General features: G+C 33.2%; 1 protein-coding gene across 2 annotated transcripts in view; it reads left to right on the forward strand.

Annotated features, from left to right (window-relative positions):
* Positions 1-19,461, forward strand: part of LOC114324789 (potassium voltage-gated channel protein Shab) — a 535,540-nt gene that overhangs the window by 411,880 nt on the left and 104,199 nt on the right. For both annotated transcript variants that reach the window (XM_028272636.2, XM_028272637.2), the window contains exons 6-7: positions 741-1,307; positions 6,406-6,685. In XM_028272636.2, the coding sequence (XP_028128437.1) occupies positions 741-1,307; positions 6,406-6,685 (847 nt within the window). The remainder of the gene's footprint in view (positions 1-740; positions 1,308-6,405; positions 6,686-19,461) is intronic.

Consider the following 19,461-nt stretch of genomic DNA (forward strand, 5'->3'; position numbering starts at 1 on the left):
TTATGAGTTAAAAAAGAACATGTTAAGAAAACCTAAGGCTATAATTAAGTTTTAATTTCGATATTTTATATATGCTAGAATATTCCACGGGGTGTTCCAAACTTTATGGAAAAAACACAGTATGATTGTTACACCCGGTATAAAATGACATTTACCTGTCCAGCAACAATATTATTACACCGATATTCTTAAATAATAAGGCTGTAACATACTAAAAAAATTACTAAAATCGGACAACTAGTTTAGGAAATCCGAGACATCAAACATGTCCCATTTTTAAGGTTTTCCTTTAATTTTGACGGTGTGTGTATTTGTTGCAAAATTATTCTCTATGTTATAATAATAAGTAATTTAAGTTAAAAATAAGTTATTTTGTATTGCAAAACAATGTTCATACAAGTTGTAGATTTAAATCTATTTTAACACAAATTATAACCCAGATAACTTCACTCTTCTTTTATTTGTTCTTTTGTTATGTTATTGACCCAATGACTAAACACCAACCTACACAAGTCCCGACACTATATATTGAGCCTTTTGTACTGTTTGCTTGCACCTCCAAAATTCCACGCAAAGTTGTCCAAAGCTAAAGAGAATACTGTGGGTGTATAAATATCTATTGAATGTTCCGTAATTAGGAAAAATTCAAAACTGTACTAACAACGATTAGAATATGGTCTTGAATATTTCCGAACTTGTTGTTTTTTGGGGAGTTAACTCATTTGCCCTATATCTTCCAGGTTATAGCCATCGTTTCCATCCTATTCATAGTACTATCAACAATAGCTCTCACCCTCAACACAATACCTAGTATGCAAGTAAACGATGAGAAGGGTAACTTCCAAGACAACCCTCAGCTAGCAATGGTAGAAGCCGTGTGCATAACCTGGTTTTCACTAGAATACATCTTAAGATTTAGTGCTTCGCCTAATAAATGGAAGTTTTTTAAAGGCGGACTTAACATAATCGATTTACTAGCCATCCTTCCTTATTTTGTATCCCTTTTCCTACTAGAAACTAATAAAAACGCCACCGATCAGTTTCAAGATGTGCGGCGAGTAGTACAAGTCTTTAGAATTATGCGTATCTTGCGTATCTTAAAGTTAGCTAGACATTCCACTGGGCTCCAGTCCTTGGGCTTTACCCTGAGGAACTCCTACAAGGAGCTCGGCTTGCTCATGCTGTTTTTGGCTATGGGGGTGCTCATATTTTCTAGCCTTTGCTACTTCGCTGAGAAAGAAGAGCCTGGTACTAAGTTCATAAGCATTCCAGAGACGTTCTGGTGGGCAGGGATTACCATGACAACGGTTAGTAGTAAATATCCGTAAGATTTTATCGGCTACAGTATATAGAATAATGGTCCAAGAGCCGGTAGACATTTTGGGTATGTATTAGAGGCAACCTGAAAATGTTTTAGATAACTCTTCCATAGCAATCCAATATCAAAACGCTGACCTACCTGAAGGGTAGCGGTCATTTACCACTAAAATTAACCCCCTAATTTAAAAAACGTGTAAACATTTTTATTTACAAAAAATACCTTTGAGGCAATTTTTTAAGGTAAATTTAAATATTCAAAAATAAAGAAAATAAACAAGCCAGACGATTTGCGATGGATTTTAATTCTAAAAGACGCTTGCATGGGCGTAACCAGGAATATTTTCAGGGGGTGCATCTGAACTTCAGGGAACCAATATAAAATACATGTAGAGCTATAATATAGGTACTGCCTTTCCGGACAGGGGAGTACAATTGCTATTTTGACAGGATATTTTTTAATATTAAAAATAAGTCTTTTGGTGAGATTTTCTACCTGCCAGGTGATCAAAAAAATTACGCTTACATTTGAATTTAATGCGCTATAGGTAAGCTCCAATGTGAGAAAGAGCGTATGTTAAATTCAAATGTACGCATAATTCTTTTGACCACCTGGCAAGTAGAAAATTTCACCCAAAGACTTATTTTTAATATTAAAAAATATCCTGTCAAAATAGCAATCACACTCTCCTGTCCGGAAAGAAAGTACATAGCTATGCATGTATTTTATATTGGTTCATTGTATGTATAGATTCAAATGCAACCCCCTGAAGTTCAGATGGACCCCCTGAAAATAATCCTGAGGCGCTCATGCAAGCATCTTGTAGAGTTAAATTCCCTAAATTTTTGTAATAAAAATTTTTACATTCTTTTTAATTTAGAGGGTTAATTTTAGGGGTAAATGACCGCTACCCGTCAGCCAGGTCCGCATTTCGGTATTAGGATAATTAGGGAAGAGTTACCTGAAAAATTTTGAGATTGCTTCAAATACCTATCAAAAATGTCTAACAGCTCTCTTATTATGTCAAAAAACTTACTAAGAACTATTTTAAAATTCTTAAAATATGATCCCTATTGCAACCAAAAGAATTGCTAATGAAATAGTATATTATTCAACGATCCAGTAATTTTGGCTATTACTCATGAGGATGATATGTGGCGTATTTATCCTTACAAGTAATAGCCATTACTGGTGAGTAGATTATTATACTTTTTCTACGAACATTAAAATTTATAACAAATTTTCAAATTATAAAAATATTTTTATCATCGTTTAGAGTTATTGTGATTCGACTACGTTTATCAAAATGCTACGTTTGGTCGACTCTTCCCTATTTAGTTGAGACGTGGACCCTTAAAACATCAACCGTATATAAATTGGAGGCCTCTGAAATGTGGATCTACGGGAGAATCCTCAAAATGTCATGGACATCGCATACCTCAAACGAAGAAGTGCTGCATAGAATAGTCCAGGAACGAGAACTTTTCAACACAGTGAAAGTTATAAAGCTTACGAAAATGACAATGAAAGGATCGACTGCAGCAATAATTACAGATAACGTAATCACCAAAAATACAGAAATAGCAAGTGGAGTACGACAAGGCGACTCTCTATCAACGTCACTATTTAATGTCGCTATAGAAGGAACAACAAGAGCTACAGAAATAAAAGGTACGATTATAACATCGACGTCGCAACTTGTGGCGTATGCTGACGACATAGCATTAATTAGCAGAAACCTAAACAGTTTAAGATGTGGTGCTACCGCCGTATACTAAGAATAAGTTGGGTGGATAAAATTACAAATGAAGAAGTAATACGCAGAATAAATAACAAGCCAGAAGTTCTACTGAATATAAAAAAGAGAAAACTTGAATACTTAGGCCACCTGATGAGGGGACAAAAGTACACATTCCTACAAAACATAATGCAAGGAAAAATCCAAGGACGAAGAAATCCAGGCCGTAGAAGAATGTCCTGGATGAGAAATTTGAGAGAGTGGTTTGGCTGTACCACTAACGAATTGTTCAAAACAGCAGTAAATAAAATTAGAATCGCCCTAATGATATCCAATCTCCGATAGGAGAGGCACTCAAAGAAGAAGAAGAAACAGTTTAAAGGAACAATTTACGAAGTTAGGCAAAGAAGCATCCAAAAGGGGTTTAGAAATAAATCAAAACAAAACAAAATACCTAATATGCTCCAGAAAAAACCCAGTTAATATGATAAGCTTAAATATTGGTGAATATGAATTTGAAAAGGTAGAACATTTTAAATATCTTGGAGTCTCAGTTAATGGAACTAATAATAGAAGTATCGAAATTAATGAAAGAATTCAGGCAGGAAACAGAACCTACTGGAAATACAGTAACTTCCTCAAAGATAAGAAGCTTACTCAGAATACAAAACCGAAAATTTACAAAGCAGCAATTAGACCAGTAATCACATATGGTGCTGAAGTAATGTGTCTGACACAGAAAAAGGAAGAAAGATTGAGGATCCTAGAAAGGAAAATAATTCGGAGGATAGCAGGACCACTAAACTTAGGTAATAATGAATTTGGAAAACTCATGAATCACGAAGTAAGAGAACTTCTGAAAGGAGAAGACATCGTCAGATTGATCAAGGCACAGAGACTCAGATCGATGGGACATATAGAAAGGAGAAATCCAGAAGCCGTTATCAAGAAAATTTACAAATGGAGGCCTATATCAGGCATACCAGGAGGGAGACTCAAAACTAGATAGGAGAACCAAATAGTAGAGGACCTTAAGAAGATGGGAGTCAGAGAATGGGTAACCAGAAGCAAAAACAGGAACGAATGGAAGAAAATTGTAGAAGATGCCAAGTCACATAACCAATTGTAAAACCAAAATGTTATTATGTGGATTGATTCACCGCGACAAACGAATCGGAAGAGCCCAAAGAAGGCTGCAATCACTCCGCTAGGAGTGTAGATGCCATGATGATGATGAAAGTTATAAAAGCTTATCTAGGCCACATTCTTAGAAATAATAAGTACGAATATGCTCAACTAATAATGAAAGGAAAGATTGAGGGAAAGAGATGACTAGGAAGGAAAATACTATCATGACCAAAAGACATCCGACAATGAGCAGGGCTAAATTTTGAACAGCTAATAAGAACAGCTGAAGACAAAGAAAGGTTTGAAATTGTAGTAGCGAACCTCTACTGTGGTGAGTGCACTTTAAGAAGTGGAATCTGTTTTCTACATTATTGGTACGTATCATAGCTTGAATGCAGAATTTATGAGGTTTATAATTTTTAATATGGCTTTCCTAAGTAATTGTTTTAGTGTGTTTCCTGTTGCTAAGCCAAATCTCGGTGCCTATTTGGGATTCATATTATTATTTTTGGAAACTTCTTTATCATATTTTTATCTATTTGCTTGATGTGCCTACCCGTGATGAATGTTGGCGATCATCATGGCAATCTTAATCTTTTCTGCCACAGCGCGAAAAAGAGCTGCACCGATATTCCGTCGAACCAGGTTCTGAGGTTCTTCAACCAGGATATTCCTCTTCTTCTTGGACCTCGCTCTTCAAATATTTTTCGTTGCTGTATGCCTTGTAGGAGGGCATATCTGGATTTATTTCGCATAATGTGTCCAAAGTATTATAACTTTCGAGATTTGACAGTGGTCAGTAGCTCTTTGTTCTTCCTCATTCTTCTAAGGACCTCCTCATTTGTAACTTGGTCAGTCCACGGGGTCTTAAGTTTTCTCCAAAAAAGGCGCATTTCAAATGAATCCTATCTTCTGCACATATCTTCGCTCAAGGTCCTCGATTCAACACCATAAAAAGGACAGAAAATTTCAGCATTCTTATTTTTATATTAAGAGAGAGGTTGTGGCTTTTGAATAAGGTCCCAATTCGGTTGAATGCGGTTCGTTCTTAATTTATTGTGGTGCTGAGGTCTTTTTTGTACGCTACTCTTATTACTGATGTGTGGTTGAGGTAGAGTTGACCTTCTGTTATCTTTTTCTTGCTAATTATCACGAGCTTTGTCTTCTTTACGTTTATATTGAGCATTATTGTTGACTGTAATAAGCGATTTTATTCATAAAGGCTTGTAGGTCTGCTAGGTTGTCCACAAATACTATCATGTCATCTGAATATCTGATTTGTTTAATAGGTGCACGTTTAGCAGAATTTATAGTAGAGATTAAAGCTTAGAGGAGACGAAATACAGCCTTGCCTCAATCCGCACATGATTTTCACATCGGTGTCTTCAACTTCATTCCTGAGATTTACTGTTTGATTCCAGTAAAGATTTTCAATTATTTTCAGATCTTCGTTGTTAATTCCTGCATTTTTTAGCATTTGCATTATGTTGGTGTACTGGACTCGATCAAACGCTTTCTCATAATCAACCAGATATGCGTATACGTCGCAATTATTGTCTCTATATCTCTGGAATAGGACTTTCACTGAGAAAAAAACCTCTCTCGTACCAACAGCATTTATGAACTGGTTGGGGGAAATTTTACTTCACAGCTTGTAAATTTTCTTATGAAAATTATCTTTAGGAATAGTATTTTTGGCTCCTGGTATTTTTTGAAATACAGTTCTTTCTCTAAAGTTCTCTAAAGTTAAATCTTTTAACATCGACTTCACTTCTTTTAAATTTGAATATTTTTGAGCCAGTTAAAATGTGATCAGAAGGTTATTACACCTTTTTTGGTTAGTTTTAATTGATGCCTATGATTTCACTAATGATTCACAATATAGACAGTATTGTTTCGATTCAATTAGAGTGTCTCACCATTTTCTTACACGTGTTTCAAGGTATATCTATCATCAGGGAGACATGTGAGAAGACTTTTTCCACTTTACTGTAAATTTTTTTATTTGACTAATTTAAACAGAAACTAGTTATACCAGATCACTATACAGAACCAATGTAAAAGTTAACGGCAAATATGTGACTTGTGAAATAATTTTTCAAGCTATTTTGGCAATATTTGCGATGCCGGTTTAATAAATAGGGATCATATTCTTGAAATAAATTCTGTAGCCAAAAAACTTTACGGATAAACCCATTAGTTAATCGTATACCCTAAATAGGTTGGTTACGGTGACATTTACCCCACGACACCCCTTGGGAAAGTTATAGGAAGCGTATGTTGTATTTGCGGGGTATTGGTGATTGCGTTGCCCATTCCTATCATTGTTAATAATTTTGCCGAGTTCTATAAGAATCAAATGAGAAGAGAGAAGGCCCTTAAGAGGAGAGAAGCCTTGGAACGAGCCAAGCGAGAGGGAAGCATAGTGTCCTTTCATCATATCAATCTTAGAGACGCTTTCGCTAAGAGTATGGATCTCATAGACGTAATTGTAGATACAGGTGAGCAAAATTTGCATGGTACTGTAATGTAGAACTAACTTCTGAAGATGTGTCTTTAAAATACGTTTTGTAGTAAAATTTTTAAGATTGAAAAATCTACAAGGACAATAAAATTCCGGTATACCATAAATCACAAAATTACTAGATCCTTTGAAAAAGGTATATTTAAAAGTCCCATAAAGGATTACGTCACATAACATAACGTCTTCGGATTAAAAAATCCATCCAATGTTAAAAAAGCCAATATTGTGCATGCCTGAGCCACCAACATGTGTTGGGTAAAAATCCTTTAAATATTAAAAAGTTTTAGAATTTACTACATATTGTTGTTAAAATGTTATGATGTTGCAAATATTCCTGGATATTAACCAGGGCCACACAGGACTCTTCCTACCTGGTTGCAATGTAGAATTGAAAGAGGATTGAAACCTCATATATTGAAGTTGAAAGTCAACTGATTGAAGGCAATTCAGTTGCCTTTCAACTCCAATATGTGATGTTTCAATCCTCTTTAGATTGCAACCACGTGGGAAGAGGTCTGTGTTGCCCTGAATAATATCCAGGAATATTTGCAACATCACAAAATTTTAACAACAATATATAGTAAATTCTAGAACTCTTTAGCATTTTTTTACTTTTTAGCATGTTTTTACCAAAAACATTTTGGTGACTCTGGCCCAAAACATTTTGGTGACTAACTTTTTAGCATTTTTTTACCCAAAACATTTTGGTGGCTCAGGCATACATAATATTGGCTTGCTTAACACTAATGATGGATTTTTTAATCCAAAAAGGTTCTGTTATATATGATGTACCTCTTATTTAGGGACTAAATAGACCAAATAACCTTTTACAAAGGATCTAGTATTTTTTTAAGATTCAAATGTCGTTATTTCGTTTTGTAGAATAGTATCTTTTTACACTAATAAACAATTTTTAATATTATACATTCACAAGGATTCTTGCTAGATTAGGAAAACAAAACGATATTTTTTCGTAACTTATTTTTATACAGTGCTAGCCAAAAGTCCCCTCTCCCTCGTATCTTTTAAACAGTTATTTTATAATAGTGAAATTTGGACTATAACGTCATTTACGACTATTACGTCACTTATTATGATTAGTTGAGAAGCCTGCGTCCATTTATTTCCTACCTCCAAATTTGACTATTAGAAGTACCTATATTTAACCGTTCAAAAAATACGAGGCAGAGGGGACTTTTGGTTTACCATGTATAAACACATCTATAAAGGTTAGAACTATATCTTTACGGTAATATTAAACTAATAGCTCTATTATATGTGTACCTTTTAGTTAATAATGTCTACTAAGCATACATATTGATGTATTTGCAACATTTGGACTAATGACAGATCTTGTTCACTAAAATCTAAAAATAAAAGCGTTTTTCAATTTCAGTTAGTTTTAAATAGTAAATTATAATCTAAATAAGGGATTCAATATTATAATCTTAGTATGACTAAAACGATAAGCTTCGATGGTTATGTGGGCAGTAACACAAATCCAAAAACAACCCAAAAAGTGATAGGGACTTTGACAGTTTATTAAATAAATAATTTGACAGAATACCAGTTACACTAAAGAAGACAGTATCTATCGACGTTTCTAACTGTAGTCGTAATTTCTTCGGATCTTAGTAATGTCTATTTTTCATTAGCTTCTCTCATTTTTCTTCTTATTTTTATACTTCACTATCAGTTTATATGTATGAGAGTTTATGTGAGAGATATGTCTCAGTTAATATCAACTAGTGTCAGGATAGGGATGGGAGCGATTGATAAAGGACTCCGCAGAAACCTTATGGGAAATGCCTATCTGTCAAATGATCTGAAACTTTGGGTTCTGGTAGTCCTTGATGTGTAGAACAAAGAACTCAATAAGCGCGTAGCTTCAAAAAATCATGGTTTTAAAATATAAGCCTCTGAAGTTATAGGTACAGTGAGGACGTTTGAGTTGGAATAATTTCATTTTCTCAAGAATGATCGACTCGAGATAAATTACGAAATAGTTCAATTTTTGTTTTTAAATTTTAATTTTTTGGCATATATATCATACTAGTGACGTCATCCATCTGGGCGTGATGACGCAATAGATGATTTTTTTAAATGAGAATAGGGGTCGTGTAATAGCTCATTCGAAAAGTTATTTAATTCTCTATTCACTGATATAAATATTAACATAACTATTTATACAGGTTGCCCAAAAATTTTTTGAATTAAATTAATTGAGACAAAAAGAAGAACTTTAAAAAGGGTTTACCCCTTTTTAAAGTTTTAAAAAGAAGAATGTATAGAATTTATTTAATTCGAAATACATTTTAGTGATGTCAGAAAACAGAATAAAATGTTAATTTGAAAAATAATAAACATTGCTTTTCGCTTAAATTAAATGTTCAAACTGCTAGGAGGCAGATGAGTGGCAGCTTTAATATTGAATTTAAGCGAAAAACAATATTTATTTATCAAATAAACATTTTTCCTGTTTTCGGACAACAGTAAAATGTATTTCGAATTAAATAAATTATATACATTCTTCTTTTTGTCTCAATTAATTTAATTAAAAAAAATTTTTTGGGCACCCTGTATAAATAATTATGTTAATGTTTACATTAGTGAATAGAGAATTAAATAACCTTTCAAATGAGCTATCACACGACCCCTATTCTCGTTAAAAAAAATCATCGATTGCGTCATCACGCCCAGATGGATGACGCGACAAGTATGATATAGGTATATGCCAAAAACTTATAATTTAAAAATAAAAATCGACCTGATTCGCAATTTATCTCCAGAGTCGTCCATTCTCGAGAAAATGAATTTATTTCAACTCAAACGTCGTCACTGTACCTATAACTTCAGAGGCTAATATATCTTAAAACCATGATTTTTTGGAGCTATGCGCTCATTGAGTCTTTTGCTCTACACATCAAGGACTACCAGAACTCAAAGTTTCAGAGCACTTGACAGAGAGCCATTTCCCATAAGGTTTCTGCGGGGTCCTTTGTGTGAAAGTAGAATTGCATCAATCAATTAATAGGGAATACGGATGGCGGTTTTTGGCAAAACACCGGTTTTCGGTTATACCGGTTTAACCTGGCGGTTATAACCGGCCAAAAAAAACGGTTTTTGGAAAAACCGGTTTTCGGTTTTTTTAATCCAATAGGTTACAAAGCTACATTTACAATACACTTTAGTTTGCGATACTCCATTAGACTCGATATCAATATGATCATAATTAGTACTATCGAAAGTCGAAAGAACATGTATTACTTTTAACACGTTTGTATATTTGTACTTGTAGAATTTTAACTCATTTAATACTTCCTGTATGAGTGTATCGTTTTGAAAACGTAGCGAAATTCTTGGACATTCATATTTGTAATCAGTAATTCGATATTCATAGTCAGAGCATTATTTTTGGTAATCAGAAAAAGTCATTCACCCACTTTCAATGTCAAGAGTTAAGTGTGAAAAATAGATGATGTTTGCGTCTAATTCAACCAGATCACTTCTTATGTAAATATTATGATTACAAATACCTTTTCAAGGAAATATTATAATAAAACTTAATGATTGTTTCTGGCTGATGTGAGATTGCACTTTCAGTTTGCTTCTGTATTTTATAAAATAAAATTTGAATTATGGTTTTGTTTGGAATAATTACTTGAGAATAATAAATATGATTGGGATCCAAAATAATAACTAACCTAATCCTAATCACCGTAAAAACCTAATAACCGGTTTTTACTTTAAAAAGAAAAAACCGGTTATAACCGGGACAAAAAAACAACCGGTAAAACCAGTTATTGCGAAGTAAAAAAAACCGGATTTAGGTTTAAACCGGTACGTTTTTCCCGTCTCTAATAGGGAAACTACAATGTAACATTCCCTGTGTATGCGTAACGTACTATTAAGTAGGAAATACTGACACGGATTTAAAACAAAATCCTAACTAGTGGAGACTTTGGAGGAAAAATTTGGTAGGAGAAAAATGGAAAACTTGGAATATTCATTTAAATATGAAGTTACTACTACAACTGGATACTAAAATGACTGTGAAAAGTACTACTTTAAGTATCTATATATGCAAAATAAATAAATACATAGATTAAGAATTGTGTTTAGATTTTGTCACACTACAAGTGGTGTGTTTTGTGACAGAAAAATTACAAGAACTTGTAAGAAAATGCTATAAAGACAGCTGTAATCTACAGAATTGGATGTTGGACAATTCAAAAGAAAGAAGCACAACGAATGCACATAGAGGAAATGGAAATTCTTATATAAATGAGTGAATTAACAAAAAAGGATAAGTTTAAGAATAAGTATATTATTGAAAGATTAGGGGTAACACCAATTGATGCCAAATTGAGTGACTATATATTTAATAGTACGGAATGCGATAAAATAAACAGTACTGAAATGCGTATGCTTCAAATTTGTATGTCATGCGCAGAAAACGTACTGAGTGGTTTCCGAACGTTGATGACGTATGTAAATGCCGTGTTAATGTTAGGTGCTTCAGAACGGTTCTCAGGTTTGCAGAAAAAAAAATTATATTTTTGGTCATACTGAAAAAGTCGCGAAAACGGTCCAAGCTGAAAATCAACAATGGTTTGAGCAGGACGGGGCAATCTGTCACACGGCTAGGGAGTCTCTTCGAATACTGCGTCATCATTTTGAAAGATCGCCATTCATCAGACCTAACGCCACCTGATGTGTATATATTATGGAGAATACTGAAGGAAGCAGACCGATCCATTCATATGCAGAATGCAGAGTAGGGATTGCGGTTGTTGCTCAACTTTCATCCCGAAAAATTCCCCAACCAATTCAACCTATAAAAATTTTCCCAGGCGCTTTCAAATTACCCTAAAAATGGGCGAAAGTACCCCAATCTCTGATTCGTCGCTCGTTGTAGACGGCGTCGGCGTATATTGCGTTGTCAATAATTGGGATATTCCCAAAAGTGATGATCCTACCGATCTACCGAAATGTCCCTTGCATCTATCGAGTTTAAAAGAAATATCCAAATGACTTATATTTTACTTAAAAATAAATTCGATAAACCAATTCATTATTTACTTCTCTATTGCCATCAAAAAATTTCAGTAGGTAATATTTTTTTAATACGTTTGTATAATACCTACCTTTTATTTCCTAAGAATTATTAATTGTTTAAAAATTTCATAATGGAGATTCCTAATCATATTTCGGTATTTACATTTCATACAAGAGTCTCAAGTATAAACAATTTTTTAGATGATGGTTGGAATATCGATTTCAAGCAGATCACTTACTTTTTTTATGTAATCATCTAAATCTAAATAACTTGTCACTAAATAAAAATTGTTTCATAAAAGCTGATGTGTCACTTTCGTCCAGTTCTCTATTAGTAATTAAAAGTTGAATTATGGTTGTTTGGGTTAATTACTTCGCATATTATTTATAATACATAATATGTATTGATAATAATATGTAGTCCTGTCGCCAGGGGGGGTACAACGGCCTCCTTAATTCAGATGGACTTACCCAAGTTTTTTTTATATATTTTGACCCGCAGAATACGAATTTTTTGGGTAACAGTTGATCCGGATGTCGATAAGATTGTTATAGACAAAGAACTTGAGGAATTACATAACAGCGATTTCTCGCAAAACAAAACATCTTTTTGTATTTTTTGGGTCATTTTAAGCAAAAAATATTCCTACAAGTTTTTTCGTAGAATGCATAGTTTTCGAGATAACCGCGGTTGAACTTTCAAAAAATCGAAAAATTGTAAATTTTAAACCCGAATAACTTTTGATTAAAAAATAAAGTAGCAATTCTGCTTACCGCATTTGAAAGTTTAAGTCAAATTATATCGGTTTTGATTATTTGCATTGCTAAAAATTTATTATTTTATTGTTAAACAAAGCTGTAAACTGTAGTAAACACCTAGTATGTGAGTGATGTTTTCTATGATTTCTCATTTAAAATCGAGCGAGTAGGTAGAGTAGCTACAAGTACAAACGAGGCAATTTCTACGTAGCATGCGGTAAAACGCATGTATTAGGCACGGGAAACCTATGTGTTTATAGATTAGTTTAACAATAAAAAAATTAATTTTTAGCAATGCAAATAATCAAAACCGATATAATTTGACTTAAACTTTCAAATGCGGCAAGCAGAATTGCTACTTTATTTTTTAATCAAAAGTTATTCGGGTTCAAAAATTGCAATTTTTCGATTTTTTGAAAGTTCAACCGCGGTTATCTCGAAAACTATGCATTCTACGAAAAAACTTGTAGGAATATTTTTTGCTTAAAATGACCCAAAAAATACAAAAATATGTTTTGTTTTGCGAGAAATCACTGTTACGTAATTCCTCAAGTTCTTTGTCTATAACAATCTTATCGACATCCGGATCAACTGTTACCCAAAAAATTCGTATTCTACGGGTCAAAATATATAAAAAAAACTTGGGTAAGTCCATCTGAATTAAGGAGGCCGTTGTACCCCCCCTGGCGACAGGACTAATGATGTATAATCATAATATATTATGATTGAGATCGAAAATAGATAGAAATTTCTTCATTTTTCTCTAAATTAATCTTTTTTCCACAGGTAACTTATTCGGTTTTTCACTGGTTATTACTTTAAAAAGAAAAAACCGGTTATAACCGGGACAAAAAAAGCAACCGGTAAAACCGGTTGTTTCGAATTAAAAAAACCGGTTTTAGGTTATAACCGGTAGGTTTTTCCCATCCCTAATGCAGAGGGCATTTTTAACACCTCTTTTATCGGAAATGTCGTCGTGAATTATGTTTACAATGCTATGTCACGTAAACTAAATAATATATAAATATTTATAAAGATTTCAATACTTGATTTAGTGCTGTTTATTTTGCTGCATACTATATAGTCTAGGCGCCAGAGGGGTCACCGTGCCATATTCAATTCTGATGGACAAACTCAACGGTTTCTTATGGATTTTTGGCTGCTGATTACGAATTTCGAGGGGGGATTTCGATCCGAGTGGTCAAAAAATTGTTATAAACAATTTAATTGTTTATAAATTGTTTATAAGGCTCTGGCTCATAAACTAAAAGAGATAAAAAAAATGTTTCAAATAAAATTTGTTCGTTAATAAAAAAACGAAGAAAAAACCGTTTACTAAACTTAAATCTAACAATTAGAACTCAAGATATTGTAAAATTAGTGCACAATGCAAATTGCAAATTGCAAAATAAGTATTTTTCGAAGCTTTATCGATCGTAACTCGGCTTTTACGCAAGCAAATAAGTTTTAGAAGGTGTCGTTTTAAAGCTTACTTAACAGGCTTCCAAACAAAGTTTGTTAAATTACTTGATCTTCATTTGTTTTAAAGTTATACCCGTTTGAAGTTACAATTTTCTTAAAAATATTGTACATTCATTTGTTTATAAGGGTTTCAAGCAATAATAACAGGCTTCCAAACAAAGTTTGTTAAATTACTTGATCTTCATTTGTTTTAAAGTTATACCCGTTTGAAGTTACAATTTTCTTAAAAATATTGTACATTCATTTGTTTATAAGGGTTTCAAGCAAATTTGAGCTATAAACATTTATACTTTAATAAACAATAATGATGGAAAAACTCAAAAGGAACAATTTGAGGTTATGAAAATGTTCATAAGTTAATTTTTGGCCAAGATGTCGATATTTTAATGGCGCGCGCTATGAGGCGCAAGATCGGCTCACCGCGTAAAGGTTCACGCGCTAACTTCTCGATGCAAATTATAATTTCTATGTATACATACGTTATCTTCATTTTTCATTTTTGAAGATCCTAATAAAATTTTATCATATAATTCTTATAATTAAATCATCATACTGTACCTCGTATCACCTTTCATTCTATTTACATTGTCTTCTATTTTTGCACTAAATGAGAAAAAAACATTAAAAACTAATATTTCAGAAGTATAACTAAAAAGTAAGTTGATATTATTTATTAATACTATTTTTACAAACTTTTTGTTCATGCATCTGCAAATCTGCATAGAGATATAGAGGGAATATCAGCTTTTTTACATCTGCATAAGTTCTTAGCGAAATTTTAACAGTTACATGGTGGTACAAGTCTGTTCTTGTAGGCAGTAAAACTAAAACTTTTTGAGGCTTCAGAGTCTAATTATCTAATATGATGTCCATATAAAGTGGATCTAGTTCTTTTGCAGCATCATCAAGGCCCGTCAATTGTGTGTATGCCGCCACATCATTAATGCTCGTTTTATATGCAATGATGATGCTGCAAAAGAACTCGATCCATTTTTATATGGATATCACATATTCGCTCATTTTCATGCGTAGAAGCCGAGTTACGATCGATAAAGCGTCGAAGAATACATACTTACTTGACTGTGAGCCAATCTTGCGCCTCATAGCGCGCCATTAAAATATCGACATCTTAGCCAAAAATAAACTTACGAACATTTTCGTAAGCTCAAATTGTCCCTTTTGAGTTGTTTTATCATTATTGTTAATTAAAGTATAAATGTTTATAGCTCAAGTTTGCTTGAGACCTTTATAAACAAATTATTGTACAATTTTTTTAAGAAAATTATAACTTCAAACGGGTATAACTTTAAAACAAACGAAGATCAAATAATTTAACAAACTTTGTTTGGAAGCCTCTTAATTAAGCTTTAAAAGAACACCTTAAAAGGCTCATTTGCATGCGCAGAAGCCGAGTTACGATGGGTTAAGCTTCGAAAAATACTTATTTTGCAATGTGCAATTTGCATTGTGTACTAATTTTACAATATCTTGTGGTCTAATAGTCGGATTTAAGTTTAGTAAACGGTTGTTTCCTCACTTTTTATTAGGGAACAAATTTTAATTGAAACATTTTTTTGATCTCTTTTAGTTTATGAGCCAGAGCCTTATAAACAATTTATAAACAATTAAATTGTTTATAACAATTTTTTGACCACTCCGATCGAAATCCCCCCTCGAAATTCGTAATCAGCAGCCCAAAATCCATAAGAAGCCGTTGAGTTTGTCCATCAGAATTGAAAATGACACGGTGACCTCTATTTGGCGCCTAGACTAATATTAGTGGAAGAATAAAGCAGACGGCAAGACAGCCGGAATATGTCTGTGAAGAATATTGATGTAGAAATTACCCAAGATGGAAAGTTATGGAGAAATGTATTATAAATAAAAATGTATTATAAATATATAATAATTAGGAAACCGAGCCTGCATAGGAATAAATGCAAAGAGAGTGATGATACATATACCTTCCTACACAGAGACCTTATTTTTGTGTTCGTAATATGTATCAATGTCCTAACAAATCCCTGGACAGAACTAGTGCGGCTCTGTCTCTATTTTCTCTGTTACCACAGTATATTTAAACAAGAAGTAAACAAACAAACTGTTCACTAGTTAAATACACTGTACAATTTACACACTCAGCAATTCAATCAACGCTACATCCTCAGTTTCTGAATACAAATTCCAACAGAAAAGAAACAAATCGAAAGTTTTGACAACTGATTTAATTGAAACTATCAAAATTGCCGTCAGTCTTTACGGTTACACCAACCATGTATTGATTATGTTAACAACCGCTACAAATCTATGCATTCACACAGTGTAAGCTTTAAACCTAATTTGGAATAAAAATAGGCTTAAAATGAAACCTTTGAAAAGGGTAAATTAAATTGAAAAAAAAGTTTTCTTCCCTGGAAACAGTCTATTATGAACCGGTTGTAATGCAGCCACTTGGCTTAGTGTACATCTTCCATTCCTCTGTGAAACCCTTTCCACAATTCTAGAAACCTCTACTAGCTTATACAGGTCTAGTGGGTGGGTGCGATATATATTTTGAGGCACTTCGTTGTCTCCAAAGGTGTTTGCCGCCTGTAATCCAATGTCTCGCAGTTATGCAAGATCTGATTGACTGGTTTAGGTTCTCTGCTACAGAGTCTGCAGCTCATGTCTCCATTAAACTGCCCCCTTAAGGGGCGCATTCCCAGGACGTAAACCTGTTATGACTCTGACTTGATTGCTGCTTGTTTTTAGCAGTAATTTTGCCCTACTAGCACATGCCCATCCGATTTACATCTAGCCATTTGTTTAACCTTCGGATGACCAAGCGGGGGAAATTGTGACCCCAGCGTACGTTTTTCTTTAATAAATTCAAAAGTATTTTTAATTTTTTACTCATTATTTTTTTATTTGACTTTAATATCATTCTAGATATCCTCATATTTTGAAATAAAAAAAAATTCTCTATATTTTACGAATAAAAAATATATTCTGAAGTTGATGTTTAGTAAAATACCGTCTATAATGTGTAATTCCAAGTAGTTTTACGCTAATGACGTCGACTTTGCAAGGTAACAAGACACTTACTCAACATACACACTACACATGACACTAATACTCATGTTGTGACTGGCTGAATGACATAAAGTCCATGTCATAAAAAAAACTTCATTTTTTTTTTGTTAATTGTCATTTTTGTCATTTTTGACCTGGGTCATTTTTCCCCCCCTTGGTCATCCGTGTAACAAAAAAAGGTTGGTCATCGGAAAGTTAACCGGGTATACCCTCCCAGTGTGAGTTGTATTGGCTTCTAATCCAGGCTTTTTTCCGTTCGTGGAAAATGCTTTTTGGCACTCCTACTCCGAATCGGCATTTTGATGCTCACCTCAAGTGCATCAGCTTTTTCCTTGCCGTATATGCACCGATGACCTGAAACCCGTACCAGTATAATACTGTTATGTTGCGCTAGTCTGTTTAGTTCGTGTCGACATTCTCAAACTAGCCTAGAATTCACCTTAGGGTTTATGAGAGCTCTAATGGCTGCTTGGCTATCTGGGGATATAAAAAATCCACAAGGAAAAGTTTTCCTGTAGTTGTCTGTATACCATGTAATACAAAAAACAGTAAAATCCTGTATAAAAGGTATGTTTAAAATCCCTCAAAAGGGCTACATCAAAATCACAACATAACTAGTTTTCGACTGGTTCACCAGTCATCATCAGTGCTTACAGGGCCGTGTCGTGCTATGATGCGGCGAGGCAATCGCATCAGGCGGCATCACTACGGGGGCGGCATAATCAGTAAAATAAAAAAAAATTGTCAGATTGTGTAAAAATGTTGTCAGAAACTATAGAAAATATGAAAAGTGGCAGACAATATGGCTAATGAACAAATTAAAATTTAATGAAATTGCAGAAAATTTTGATTTACGTTCCGAATTTCCAGCTGAAAATTAAATTCGAGCCAGGAGAAAAAAACTTTTATAAAAAGCTGAGGGTGGCTCAAAATGTGCTTGCAATGCTTTTTAAATGCAATACTTTTTTTCTAATCCTGAAAAAACTAATTATTATTTTTGAAAAATTTTAACGCAGAATAAAAGATTGCATTATTCCCGAGGGCCGAAAGTCCCTAAAAATGTCTATAGTGTTTATTTAAATAAGTTACAGGGTGGTAAAGAAAGAGAAAATTTAGTGTAATTTTTAATTTCAAATATCTTATTTAAAAGAAACCTTTTATTTATTCTAAGGGACTTTCCACCCTCGGTATTAATGTAATCTTTCAATCTGGGTTTAAATTTTTCAAAAATATTTATTATTTTTTTCAGGATTCGAAAAAAAATTAATGTTTAAAAAAAATTGTAAGCAAACTTTAATCCTATGCTCTTAATTCTTTGATTGATCGATTTTCGCTTCTAGAAACTCATAATAAAAATTTTAAATTTGTATAGGTATGATACTTTTAAATTGAGAGAAATAGATGATAAAACACTAGAAAAATATTGTATGAATCTTCATTCAATACTTTCAATAGAAACAGAAATAGAATCTGATATAGAGGCAAATGATCTTCTAATTCTAGAATCTAGAAGAATTGCGTCATATATTCCAATTGATACCATACTCTATGACACCTTTAGAGATTTTGAACTATTTGTGCCAAAATGAACGAATTTCTTTATATTATACTCAAATGTAGTTATATCACTAAGAATTTTATGAACACTCCTTGTCTCGGTAAGTTTCCTGGGGAAAGTTTTTCAAAATTAACAATTATTAAAAACTACTTACTCCATAAGACAAACCAAACTAAAAAGTTTAGCACTTATTTTAATAGAGTTCTCACTAGCTGCTACACCTATCTATCCCTACTAGACTACACCAATCTGATTAACTAGTTTGCCAAAATTAAAGTCAGAATTGTAAAGTTATAATTTTTGCAAATGTTACTTAATGTAATGTTAATATATATTTTATTTAATTTAAAGTACTTATGTATTGTTTTCAAAATCAAATGCTTTGTTGATTTTGTGCAGTTTCATTTAATAAAAATAAAAGTTAAGTTTCAATAATATATTTACATTTCGAAGACTTGCATCGTATTGAAAGGATATACCGCACGGCTCTGAGTGCTTACCTAAAATGGATATAACCTGGTAAAATAATGCAAAGATATTGAAATTTTAACTACGGTTAAGAAGAGTTATACTCACGTGAAATGTACATGCTAACCACCAATATATTATTTAACAAAAATATGTGGGTCAAAGCCCAGTAAAATAGTCCGTGAAGGAAACATTGGTTTAAAATGCTACATTAACCGTGGATGTTCAAAATATTTTGCTAATTGCCCCAGGTTACATCTGAGCTGTGGATTGGACTTGTTTACATGGTGAAAGTAGGAAAGCAAGTGACAATGAAATGAATAGAGACCTCCGAACGATGACAAGACAGAATCACA

The sequence above is a fragment of the Diabrotica virgifera genome, chromosome 7 (assembly GCF_917563875.1).
Source record: "Diabrotica virgifera virgifera chromosome 7, PGI_DIABVI_V3a".
In the NCBI taxonomy this organism is placed as follows: Eukaryota; Metazoa; Arthropoda; class Insecta; order Coleoptera; family Chrysomelidae; genus Diabrotica; species Diabrotica virgifera.